This window comes from Mugil cephalus, chromosome 10 (assembly GCF_022458985.1).
Source record: "Mugil cephalus isolate CIBA_MC_2020 chromosome 10, CIBA_Mcephalus_1.1, whole genome shotgun sequence".
NCBI classification, from domain to species: domain Eukaryota; kingdom Metazoa; phylum Chordata; class Actinopteri; order Mugiliformes; family Mugilidae; genus Mugil; species Mugil cephalus.
Genome location: NC_061779.1, coordinates 7,590,764 through 7,603,893, shown reverse-complemented (window position 1 = coordinate 7,603,893; position 13,130 = coordinate 7,590,764). Strand labels below are relative to the sequence as shown.

General features: G+C 40.0%; 1 protein-coding gene across 2 annotated transcripts in view; it reads right to left on the bottom strand.

Moving 5' to 3' along the window:
- The window catches only part of necab2 (N-terminal EF-hand calcium binding protein 2), a 129,466-nt gene that overhangs the window by 8,668 nt on the left and 107,668 nt on the right, over window positions 1–13,130 (bottom strand). For both annotated transcript variants that reach the window (XM_047596425.1, XM_047596426.1), the window contains one exon: window positions 5,841–5,953. In XM_047596425.1, coding sequence (XP_047452381.1) covers window positions 5,841–5,953 — 113 coding nt within the window. The remainder of the gene's footprint in view (window positions 1–5,840; window positions 5,954–13,130) is intronic.

The following is a 13,130-nucleotide window of genomic DNA, read 5'->3' as shown; positions in this document are numbered from 1 at the left end:
CGAAACAAAGACATGAGATAATAGCTCACATTTCAGTAAATGGATATGACAGCACATAAAACCAAAGGAAAAAGAGAGGAAATGGCTTCTGTAAAACTGAAAAGGGTGAGTGCGTGTGCAGGTCAGAACTAATGGCCGACGTGATGGAGGCGTTTTATAGGCTACACTTTGCTGTAATGAACAGAGGCTCCACCTTATTGCCTCCACAGGGCCATGAATGTGCTGAAGTATGTTTTCGACACACCGCCGCTAATAATCCACCCGGGACCTTTGTCCATTGTTTACTTAATAGTGTCACTCAATCTTCAAAATGAGTGCTGCATTTACTGGTAGCAGAGGTAAAGTGGAGCGGTGGACATGTTGGAACGATCTCAACGACACTTGGGGGTGTTTTAATTTGCTGAAAATGCAGATCTGACCGACATTAAGACGCCACAAAAAGAGCTACGGCTAGTCAGCAACACTGGGCATGCTTACATGGAGACAATATACTTCTAATAATCAGCATAGTAGGCTGATCAGAATAGAAGTGCTTCCTTTAACCTCCTCTGTCAGAACAGGCTGGAAGGAATATTCAAACAAATCATGTGTTAAATAGGAACATATTAGCTCCTAATAACAAACACTTCATCTAATTGTTTCTCTTGGGTCAAGTGAAGTGTCAAGTATTTGAAAAAGTGAACGAAGGAATCCATGTGGGCAGAAGCACTGAAAACATGGCTCCATCCCAATAACGTTGGGGGAAAAAACAAACCTTTTGTTATATTTCTGACAGATTCATCTGTAGCCAGTGTTTAAGATAAGGCTATGGGTGCAAGATAAAAGCAAACAGAAACATTGCTAACATTAAAAACTAGTTATCCATCCAATTTGCTTGGGTCCATTATTTGCACATGCACCCGTTTGGTAATTTCCTGGCTCCGGAGCGGAGCAGCTGAGGCCACGTTTATGCAGATCAGGCTGAGCAGTGCAATTTCGGCACTTATTGTGGCATGAAATTACTCTCGCATTTATGCTGCTCCGAGTACCTCTTATTTCAAATGCAATTTTAATTTCCGTTCTCAAAGATTTCAATTTTCGAATGGCAATTTTCTTTGGTGCAAGGACAGACATTTGCGACTCAAAATAAAAATAATCCTTACGTTAACTGGGTTTTGACTGGTATACATTTTGCATCCAGATTAAATGCACAGGTTTTCTAAACTGCACACTGGTAAAACACTCTAAATAAAGTAAGAACATTCATCCTGAGCTCCATCAAAGACGTCAAGACATGCCATAATATTTTCTGTCACATCAAAGTGTTACGCTGATGTATTTATAGTTATATTTAAATCCATCACAGATAGTAATGATGTAAAAATACTGTTTGGAAGAGTTTAAATGATAAAGTTTTGGGATGATATACACTTTAACGATCAAGAATAAATCACGTCGTCATAATCATTTCATGAGAAGAGGTGCAAACTATTTTATTGTTAATAAAAGTCTACTTCCAGCTGCTGCTATGAATGCTCACAGCATCACTATCTGTCACAGAAGACAGCATGTGACGCCTTGCTAAGATTGAGCTAATTGGCTAAATCTAGTATCGGTGATGGAACCTGCTTAAAAGAAGTCAGAGGCGTCTGATTCCCTGAAAGGCAAAAGGGAAGAAAACAATATAAAATATAAATATGAAAAAATCTAATTAGCTGGTTTAATAACTACAATTCATTCACAAATTAAGTTATTTTTAATTAATATTCAAAATGTGAAGTCATATTATTTATTAAACTTTAATTATACTTTTTATTTATTGTATAACTAAACTGTAGACTATAATCTGGTGCCCCATGATGTGCAGCTACTTCAGTGATGAATGAAAACTTAATGCTCAGTTCATGCACAATTTTTAGGGGTTATGTATAATACGAATAGCGGATGCAATTTCCTGTATTTGCAGGGTGGGTGGGGAGGTGCTGCTACCTGCTTGTTTTCACAGAGAATATAATAGTGTTTGTGCATGTAATCACACATGCATCCCAAAAGAATAATGAGCAGGGAAGGCATAAACTAAATAAACCTTAAGTTACCGGGAGGTTTTTGGAACGAAGAAATGAAGAGAGGAGGAGGAGGAGAAGCAAAGCAGTGGTACAAAAGATAGAAAGATCAGGGCAGCAGAGAGGAGAGTGTATTCACAGGTAATGAGCAGGCTTCCTACATCAACAACAACAAAAAAAACTCTCTCCTTCCCCTTATGCATTATTTACCTCAGCTTCCGACAAGCTCTGCGCTGCTTCCATTTACTATAAAGTAACAAATACGCAACACAAACAGCAACGTGAGAGTGACGATAGTGTTTCACCTGCAGGGCCGTTCCCCGAATGTGTGTGCGCTATTTATTGACCACGGCCAAACATTTAATACTCTGTGTCCTCTGGGAGCAGAGTGTGAAGCAGATGTGACTGAGTGTAACTGGAGTACCGTTTTCTATCTGTTGTAAAAGCTACGGCTCCAACAGACTTTGAAGGAAAGTCTGTTTGAGAACGGAGCGACGACAGCGTAACAGATAATCAAACGCAGCATCCTCTTCTAAAGTCATTTAATCTCTGGGGCTGCTGCATCCTGATAATTCTAGGCCACGGACTAAACATGCAAGCAAAACATGTTGGCATTTGTGCATCTGAATCTTTAGCAATGCTACAGAGAACAGTGTTACACCTGACTGAAACCATGAATATTATATTCCCTCTAGATTTGAGGACGTCCTCCACTGGTTTTTACTAATGGAAGATGCTAATGTTTCGGCATTTGTTTGTCTCTTCTGGCCTAAACTTCATCAAAATCACTGACTTACATTTTACGATATTTCCCATTAACATTATCAAGTTATTCCCAATAACTTATTTATTTTATTTTTTTTTCCATTTCATGGCTAGTCTGTCTCTCAGCCGCGGTGTAACTTTACACTATTTGCTGTGCTATCTGATAGCTATTTGTTGAACCCACGATGGCGGAAGGAGGAGAGGTTATCGATTTGGTTGCAGATCTTCTAAGAAGGACATTTACAAGGCAGACTTTGAAGGAAAAGCTGGATGTTATGAGGAAAGGCTGCCTAATCCCAGAGCGCTAGTTAGCTAACCTGACCCAGCCGGGAAAAAGGTGTGTCCCCAACTTTCAGGGCAGCAATTGAGAAGCATTCATTTCACTATATGAGATAGTTTATGATGCAATGTCCTGTAACTGCATGTCTGTATCATGGTGATGGTTTCTATAGCAGCAGGGCCATAATTAAGAGGTGTTTTGAACGAGGGTGGAGGTCAGGGAAGGACCACCACTGCTGTACACTATTTGAGGAAAAGATAAATCTTGAACAGCTGTGAGAGATCACTACTGGCAAACACGTTTTATAGCCAAGGATCTCAAATGTATGGACTTCCACCTCCAGGTTTCCTAGCATAGCAGCTTATCCTGTGAGAATAGAGTGCAACCAGGTTTTCATTTTAGTGTGAACCTGAGACATTATGCAACACAATGACAAACAATGTGCTCAAACTCCAGACCCGCAGCCCTGTTCCACCTTTCAACATCTTCCAGCCCAAATGATTTTAGGATATTATTTGCTGTGATATAGCTCCTCTCTGGAGGTACCGCTTTATTACAAGATATTTTGCCACCGTTCTGCTGGGAAGTTACAAAATGTCGAGAACTATGAGATGGGCGTAATATACAAGAGATAAAATCTGGATTTATTATTTTGTTTTTCTCTAATGGTTTAAGTCTAATCACCAAGTCACCTCACATATTGTTCAACAATGTTTTTTTTGTTCTGCACCATTTATCTTTCAGTCTTCTTTGGAAAACTACTAAAGCTCTGTTCCTGTTTTACCCCCTTCACTCCCAGGCGTTTTCTAGGCAAGCTGATGATTACAAAACTATGATAGTAATAGTAATACGCCGACACCGCCAGGCTTCATTGTGTCCGACTTCAAAACGCTGGTTGGTGTGAACCTCCTTTGTGTTTTCTTTAATGCGTTCACAGGACAGTCTGTTAACCCTCCTTATTTTTGCTCTCCCCACGTTTTTTGGAGGACGTCCCGCTCCAGTTGGATTTACAAATGTGCCGATCATATTATTTTAATGACTCCTCTGAGGGATAGTTGCTGCACATAGTTCACAAAACTTCTCTCAGATGTGCGTCCCGTATGATGTACAGCAGCGACGGATCAAACTAGAGCCGAGTCTTCAGATGAGATTAAACTCTTCTTTATGCAGAGATGACCTCTGATCCACTTCAAAAACAGCTGAGTGATGTTCAGGTTGTGAAGGAGACAGGTACGCGTAACGGATTATTTACGTTGTGTTCACTTATATTAAATCTATTTGAGACAGGTCACTCATAATGACAGAAGGGAGATAATCACCACCAAGTTCTGAAAACCGATCAGCTCTGCAGAGCGTTTTAGCTTCTTTCAGCTTATTGTTTCGGTTTAATGGCCAACTGATGGCCAATTAGAATGACCGTGTCCAAACTAGGAGGCTTTTTTTTTCTCTCTCTTCTCCGCTGTGTCTACCATCCATTTGATTTGAGCACTCACTTGTCTTGTCCAATTTTCTTTGGTGTTGAAGTGGAAGTGGAAACAAATCTCCCCTCTGGGAAGTCTAAAGCGTAACTTTATTTCCACTCCATTTGACAATTTATTGCAATATGTACTAAAAAGGTACACTGATCAGGCATAACATTATGACCACCGGCTGTAGAAGTAAATAAGATTGGCCATCTTGTGAGAAAACGATGTTCTGCTGGGAAACTTTCGGACATGACATTGCGTGAGGATGATGTACCAGCCACATAGACCAGACCAGAGACCCCCCACCCCATGGCAATGACACTCCTTAATGACAGCAGTCATACCGCAGCAGGATGCAGCCTGACACACACACACAAAAATGGTTTAGGAAACACTAAAACATGAAGAACAGCACAAGGTGTTGACCTGGCCTCCAAATTGACTAGATCCCAAACTGATGAAGTATCTGTGGGATGATTCCCTACGATCCATAGGACCCAAAGACCCCCACTAACAACATGCTGTAGCCAGACACCACAGGACACGCTAAGAAGGCCCATGTCCATTCTCTGATGTGTCACAACTGTTAGAAAGTTGGTCATAATTTTATGCTTGATCAGTGCATATTATCTCTAAAACAACTTCCTCACATTACTGCCTGTTAAGCAAAATGCATTCTGTACAATTCATAGTTAAGGCTTCTACGTCTGCAGAGACCTTTGCGTTGCGGTAATCGGCGACAGAAAGGTAATACAAATCAAAGTAAAGCCAGAGCCTTTAAGTCTTACCAGAGGCGTTTTCAGACTGTGACTGTGGACTGTGCATACAAAATATTGAGCCTGGGATTTGGAGAAATCTCTTTGGATATTAGACTGTTTTGGCAGAACCCTGATGCATCGAGTGGGAGGCACAGGAGGTTTATAATAGCTACAGCATGTGTGTATCAGACTACATTACAGGTACAATATGAAGCGCATTGAGCATGCGGCACAGCGTGAGTGTTTCTCAGATCCAAACCACCTGGGAGTTACAGCAGTTTTTCAGAGTTCGGTGCGATAATGATGAAATACCCACTCACGGCTGAGCTGAGCTGTTTATGGTGCGGTGCATGCACATACAACAGAGAGTGAGGCATTATTTAAGGTAATACTTAATAAAATGAGAGAAACAGCGAGGTTCCAACAATGAAAATGGTACACATTAAATATTGAAAACGATTAGGGCTGTGGTGCTGCACCGTGCAGCAGGCGAGCGGTTGTGAAAATGCAGAGCGTCGGTGAGACTTACTGAAAACAGTCTCGCTGAGCGGAGACATTCTTCAGGTACTGCTTCAGAGCCTCGCAGAACTCGCCCAGCTTCTTCTGGGAAACCACCATCTCCTGACGAATCAGCAGCAAGGACTATAAAGAAAGAAAGAACGAAAGAAAGAGGACATCAGTTTCATATTGGTGGTTTTTACATTACTTTAAGCTACTGTATTTATTATAAGCAGAGTGAAACAAAGACAGCTGGTCTGGTGTTGCTCCATGGGAAATTAAACTGCACCATGAAGATCCGCAACCCCAATCAAATCACTTGGACGGGGTTTATACAGTGATGGACAGAAGAGTAACATCATCTTAGCGTCACTGTTTAGACAGAGTGTCAAACTCTGTCTACATCCAACCTTTTGCTACAGGCCAGTATCGATCCAATACCGATACTGGCATTGATATCGATACTGTCGATATTTAGATTGATACACCCAGCCTTAGTGCGCCATAATGAAATCCAAATGCTGTATTACCAGACTCATATTCTCATAAGTGCTTAGCTCCTTCTAATTTTCTTTCCAATCTGCTAATGCATACATTAATGCATTTTGTGCTAAGCCACCGATTTTCTTCACTAAATAACCAAAACTGCTGTGTTATACTGACTTTAACCAAGTGCTTGGAGCGGACCACGCGTAACCATGAAATTGTTACAGGAGAGCACCAGCCTGAGTTGTTGCAGATATGTTTCACACAAACATTATCCTAATTTCTGCATTAGCTGCTGTCATAGTTCTGTACTGATGTCGCTTTTGGAAAACAGTGTTGCATGTCATTTTAGGAGCCAGCGCCTGAACAGTCGACTGGGGGAGGATGGATTGCAATAAACTTTTCTACATAATTTGATTGGCTCCAAAAGATAAATACCACAGCAGCCCCTGGCTTTTAAGCTAGCGCCGTAATAACATTGACATTTGTGGAGTGAACATCAGCAAAATGGTTTCTCATAAAATCTGGAACAGATATTAACGTCAGACTCGGGTGGAACTGCAATTACTTTTGTTATCCTTTAACTTTTTTTTTTTTTTTCCTTTTGGTGCCATCATTTGCAGTTATTGGTTTAAATCCAAATTTCTAACAAGAACTAAAAGCAGCTGCCTGTGCACTGGTTATGAACAGATGAGATTAGCTGCAGCTATCTTCGGCTTTTTAATGTGCCGTCGTTACTGTAGCTCAGAACAGTAAAATTAAAAATTAATCCACTATGACCCAGATAACTCCAGCAGCGCCTCACTGAGACGCAGGCATTCACAGACACGCAAACTACAAATACACACACACACTGATGCCCACATACACACACGGTTTCTCTAACACACACTAGACAGTTGTGTTGTTGTTTTACTCATCTATTATGCAGCATTTTCAGAAAAGCAGTCAGTGTGAACTCATCAAGCTCACTTTCAATTAATCTGTTTCTACGAACACACACAATGGGTTTTATTCTAGTGGACAAATCATTTTACACTTTGAGGTCATTTGCTTGAAGCTTTCTTTCTTCAGATTCATTAGTTATAGGATTATGTTGCGTTTATGTTGTATTTAATCACCAAACCAGCTCCACTTCGACCAGTCGCAACATTACGCAGCAACTTTATATACTGTTTTTTGTGACATGACTACAAGTAGACAACACACAATGTACGTAGGAAAGAAGTGACTAAAGAGAGACAAATCAATGTAAAAATTAGGCATGCTCTGACACAACATCAAGAGTCATAATGTTATGGCTGACTGGTGTATATTATCAACAGCAACTCTGTCTATATAATAAAAGCTGTGAACACCAAATAAACCAGTGACAGTTTTTGACAGTACTCAAAACATTTAAGTACTCTTTCCTCACTCTCCTCCAAAACAGATGTGATTTAAATCCTATTTCCTTTTTCAGTGTTAATCTGTTGGAAACATCTTCCAGTGTTTTTACCCAGTAACAAGAAACATTCCTTATCATGATATTAAAAATCAGATGATGAAACAGTTCTGTAAGTGTAAATAGGCCTCTATCACGTAGAAATGAGCTCCTGCAGCTAGTGCGCATGCTAACTGTTCAACATATCTCCACCTATTTGTGTGCTTGTGTGCGCTGATTGTCTGTTTTATTGGCATGTAATGACTGTTTATCTCTCGATCACTGTTTATATAGGCCGGCATTAAACTGCATGAACGAACACCTGGCTGGTCCTCAGTAAAATGTGTGTTATATGTGTGTGTGTGTGAGAGAGATTTATGAACCAATGATTGCATGGGCATGTAGGCATGAAGCACCCATGACAGTGATAAAACTTGAGAGAATTATAACGCCTCCACAGTGTACCGATGTGCCGATGTGAGACACACACAGATACGCGCAGCCATCCTACCAACTCAATTAGAAACACTACATTGCCCAGCAGCCTCTGTTAATGTAATCACTACCACTCCATTAACCATCCTGCTTCCCTGACCGAATTGCCATGATTACATCTGCTCTTCTCCGGGTCTGTGGCTCTGCAGAGGTGATAAATCAGGAGCCTCTAGCTCCAGTTCAGTTCCCTCTGACCTGCTAGCTCCATGTTAACGGTCAGTATTAAACCTGTTTCCATGTTGCATAACAGTCCAGGTAAACCTCATAACACCTGGAAATTCAATTGAGAATGATCGAATGAATGTAACAGAGCAAAACTGAAGTGATCAGATTAGACGGCGCTAATCCTGTTCTCGTCTCTTTTCCTCAAATTGGATGAATTAGGTTAATTATGCGTGAACAATATTAGATTTAGCTAATGCTTCCGTTCCTGCACTTCAAGGACCAGTTTAGGTGAAAACACTTGACTGATTGAAGATTGATTGAAAGCACATTAAGATGTCTCAGTTAAATACACCAATCAGGCAAAACATTACGACCACCTTCCTAATACTGTGTAGATCTCCTCTGTGCCTCCAAAACAGTTGTGACTCATCAGACAATGGGGTTGGGGGTGGGGTCTGGTCTGGTTGAGGTGGGTGGTACATGTCTAAACAACATACACATGAATGTCAGGTCCAAAAGTTTCCCAGCAGAACATTGAATTGTCACAAGATGGTCAACGTTATTTACTTCTTCTGAGAGTGGTTTTAATGTTGTGGCTGACTGGTGTATGACGGTGGAGTCTAGAGACTGTTAGCTTAGCATTAAAAATGGAAACAGCTAACTTGACCTCTTGTTGCTACTGTGAGGTTCCCAGGCAACAAGCAGAAACTCCAGAAAATCTGAATGAGTGTTTCTGGTGATCAAGCAGCTACAGGACACAAACTCCTCAGAAAAACTAGCTATGGATTAATATTCCTTCTAAAAGAGTCAATCATCTCATTTAACTCTGATTAATAAATACAATAATAAACTATTCTGTTAAAGTAATTTTTCCGTTAAGCTTCTCCTTTTTTGTTCATGAACAGTTGCTCCACAACACCTCTACAGTTAACTCTACATTTTATTACGTCTTTACCTTCACAAATAATAAAATTCAAGTTTATTAGCATACAAATGAATACCAGCCCTTTAAAAAGCAGGGATTTCTGTCTCTAATAGTAACATTTAAAGCCGTATTCTTGACGTTTTCAGTGGTGTTTCATCAAGACTAAACAGTTCATTTAATCCTTTCAGTAAATATTGCTAATTTACTGAATTAGAGCGCGGCATTAGTCAAAAGGCTGATATGAATTCTCATCATTCATTATGTCACTACGACACAATGTTTGCTAATTGCTAATTTCCTGAAATAAAATGTCAGGCGGCATTTTCTTTTTTAGCTCGTGAATTAGAATTCACGCCCGTCAGTATTTACCGATTCTGACAAAGACCAACAAGCTGCACTTTAAGTCTTCTTTGTAAAGTCAAAGACAAAGTGAGACGGACACAACGCAGACAACACTCGAATATAAAAACTGGCATTCGAGGATTCTCATCCTCTTGAAAGCACATTTGGAAGTTTTAAACAATCTTATTCTCCTTTAAGTTTAGTTAGTTCTTCATTGCTACGATCACATTTTAGGTTCTGTAAAACAGTTTAAAAATTATTTAGATGTTCTTGGTGCTAAATAAACACTGATCTAACTAAAATAAAGATGTTAATTCTTTACAATGCAGATATAAATATCTAAACATTATGGGATGAATAAAAGTCTTTGAGCATCACAGGTGGGTATATGATTATTATAAAGATTTTAATTGAGAAGGTTTTCAGATGGTTGCCTTGAAAACACAACACAGTTTCACAATTGAGCTTTTCTGCTGCTTGACCTTTAAGGACAACTGCTGCAATTACATAAACACTTGTATTGTACTTATATTGCAAAAAAAAAAGAAAGAAAAAAAAAGTAACCACCACAATCAGAACTGACGGGCCTGTTCAGAGGATGTTTTCATGGAGATGGAGAGACGTGATATAAACCCCTTGGTAATCAACCATGTAAACACTTGATCTGATTGTTTCACTCGTTTTGGATAAATAAATCCTTTCTGTTTGTGTTTGCCTCACAAACCCAAATTAAAATGGTTATCTTGGTCTTTTTCTTTAATTGAAGAAATGCAAAGTCGTAATTAAAATGGTTAAACAAAGTACAATTTATTCTGTTTCATTTCCAGCAAATCTGTTAAAACCCCTCCGGACATAACAATAAAGTTATATTCTGATTGATGTTGTTATGCATGAAAGCAACCCTGAACCTGCACCAGTAATGAAACTGTTGAGATAGTGGAGTCCTTTAAGTATCTTGGACTTGAGTACAGTTTATACACTACAAGTAAGAAGTTTGGAAGAAGTCATCACTATTTACATTGTAGAGTCTCATTAAATGCATCAAATCTATGAATGAACACAACGAGTCTTCACAAATGCCACCCTTTGCTTTCATTGCTGCTTTGCACACTCTTGGCATTCCCTCAATGAGTTTCATGAGGTAGTCACTTGAAATGGTTTTCCAACAGACCTGAAGGAGTTCCTAGAGATGCTGAGCACTTGTTGGCCCTTTTGCCTTCACTCTGTGCTCCATCTCATCCCAACCAATCTGGACTGGGTTTAAGGTCAGGTGACTGTGGAGGTCAGGTCATCAGCACTCCATCACTCTCCTTCTAGTTTTAATAGGCCTTTCACAGCCTGGAGGTGTGTTTGGGGTCCTGTTGAAAAATAAATGATGGTGTCGCTGCAGGATGCTGTGGTAGCCATGCTGGTTCAGTGTGCCTTCAATTTTGAATAAATCCCCAGCAGTGTCACCAGTAAAGCTCCTTCTCCATGCTCCACGGTAGGAACCATGCATGTAGACCCCATCCATTCACCTTTTCTGTGTTGCACAAAGACACGGCGGATAGAACCAATGATCTCAGATTTGGACTCATCAGACCAAAGCATGGATTTCCACAGGTCTAATGTCCATTCCTTGTGTTTCTTGGCCCAAACATATCATTTCCAATTGTTGTTTTTCCTTAGTACTAGTTTCTTAGCAGCTCAGCAGCAGAGGTGACTCTTGGTTTCCCTTTCCTGGGGCGGTCCTCACACGACCCAGTTTCGTCGTAGCGTTTGTCGGTTTTGCAGTTTTTGCAATTTTCCAGACTGACTGACCTTCAGGACTGTCGTTTCTCTTTACTTAGCTGATTGGTTCTTGCCATTACAATTGCCAAATGGGACTGTCAGCTGTGTACCAACCTGACCTCTGCACAACACAACTTTTGGCTCCAACCCCATTAAGCAAGAAACTCCACAAATGAACCCTGACAAGGCACACCTGTGAAGTCAAAACCATTTGACTACATCATGAAGCTCACTGAGAGAAGGGTTTGCAACGCTGTCAAGAAAGGCGAAAGGGTGGCTACTTTGAGGAATTGAACACATTCTCCTCTACTGTTCCCTCTATCTATCTGTCTTTGTCAACAGCTTCTCTCAAATCACAAATCCATTAAACATTATGTGTCGTATCACTTTCTTGGAATCTAATAGAGAGAAACATAAAACACTGTCCGTGTCATAATATTTGATGTACAAGACTGTTCATTTACTAATAGGCTTGGGTGATTATCTGCATGCCCATGACTGATCGAAGGCAACAAGGTTTTCACACTTCGCTCAGAACCTCCACTGATTAGCATTAATCAGAACAATCTAATCAACTCAGTAGCTGTCAGGAGCAGATGGATTTGTAGTTACAGATGTCCATCCTGTTTAACTGCGTAGAATTAATGTCACTTTTTTTTTTTTCTTAAATGTGGGTAATAATATCTATAAATTGAGAGAGCAAAAGGATTTCACTGACAAAACACGCTGTCAGCGGTCTTCACTTCATCACTTTCTATCATTTAAGAACCGCCTTGAGCTCTCCCTATACAGTATATGACATAATGCATTTGCTCTGCCAGCAGTTGTTCAGCAAGTGTGTAAATGGGAGTTGTGTCAGCAAGAGCATCTCTAATAGTGCTTCTTCTTGCACCTATAAACCCTGCACCATACTGCATGCAGTGTACGTGTGTGTGTGTGTTTATATGACGCTATTGACTTCATGCCCCTGTTTGATTGGACGAGTGGCCGAATATCAGCATGTTGTAAAGACGTGTGGAGCCTGGTTCAACATTCGTAAAACGTTTTATTGATTTCTGTATTTTCCTGCTTCTTCAACCTTTTCCTTTAGTATTTTTATGCCTTCTACAGTGGAGTAAACATTTTGAGAAAAGATTTTAGTCACAAAGCTTTTTTAAATAATCATATTGAGGGTGGAAACTCACGCAAGACACATTTATATGATTAAAATCCACTACAAGTGCAATTATGTGTTTGTAGAACTACTTTAGGATTTCAATGTAAAAATAAATTGCGTTAAATTATCAATATTTAAAAATATAGAACCTAGCTCAGTGTTACTTAGACATGTACCACCCACCATAGACCAGACGAGGCACCCTCACCCCATTGCAGTGACACTCCTACAACTATTTTGGAGGCACAAGAAAGACCTACACAATATTCTGAGTGTGGTCATAATGTTATGCCTGATCGGTGTACCTGCTGCCTCTTTCTGTTTAGAATAATCCTCCTCTCAATATTCACCATTAAACCGACTCCAAAGCCCATTGAACTCCTCCTGCTTCATGTTGCTTTACATGTTGTACTAGAAACAGTGAATTAATTATTTGGAAATTCTCCATCCTACGCAACCATTCATGCAAAGTCTGAAACAAGTTTCTTGGCAGACTATCCAGTGGATGTCGAGGGATTCTTAAAGAGGCTCTCGAGAAAAAAGCCCGTAAATCCTTCAC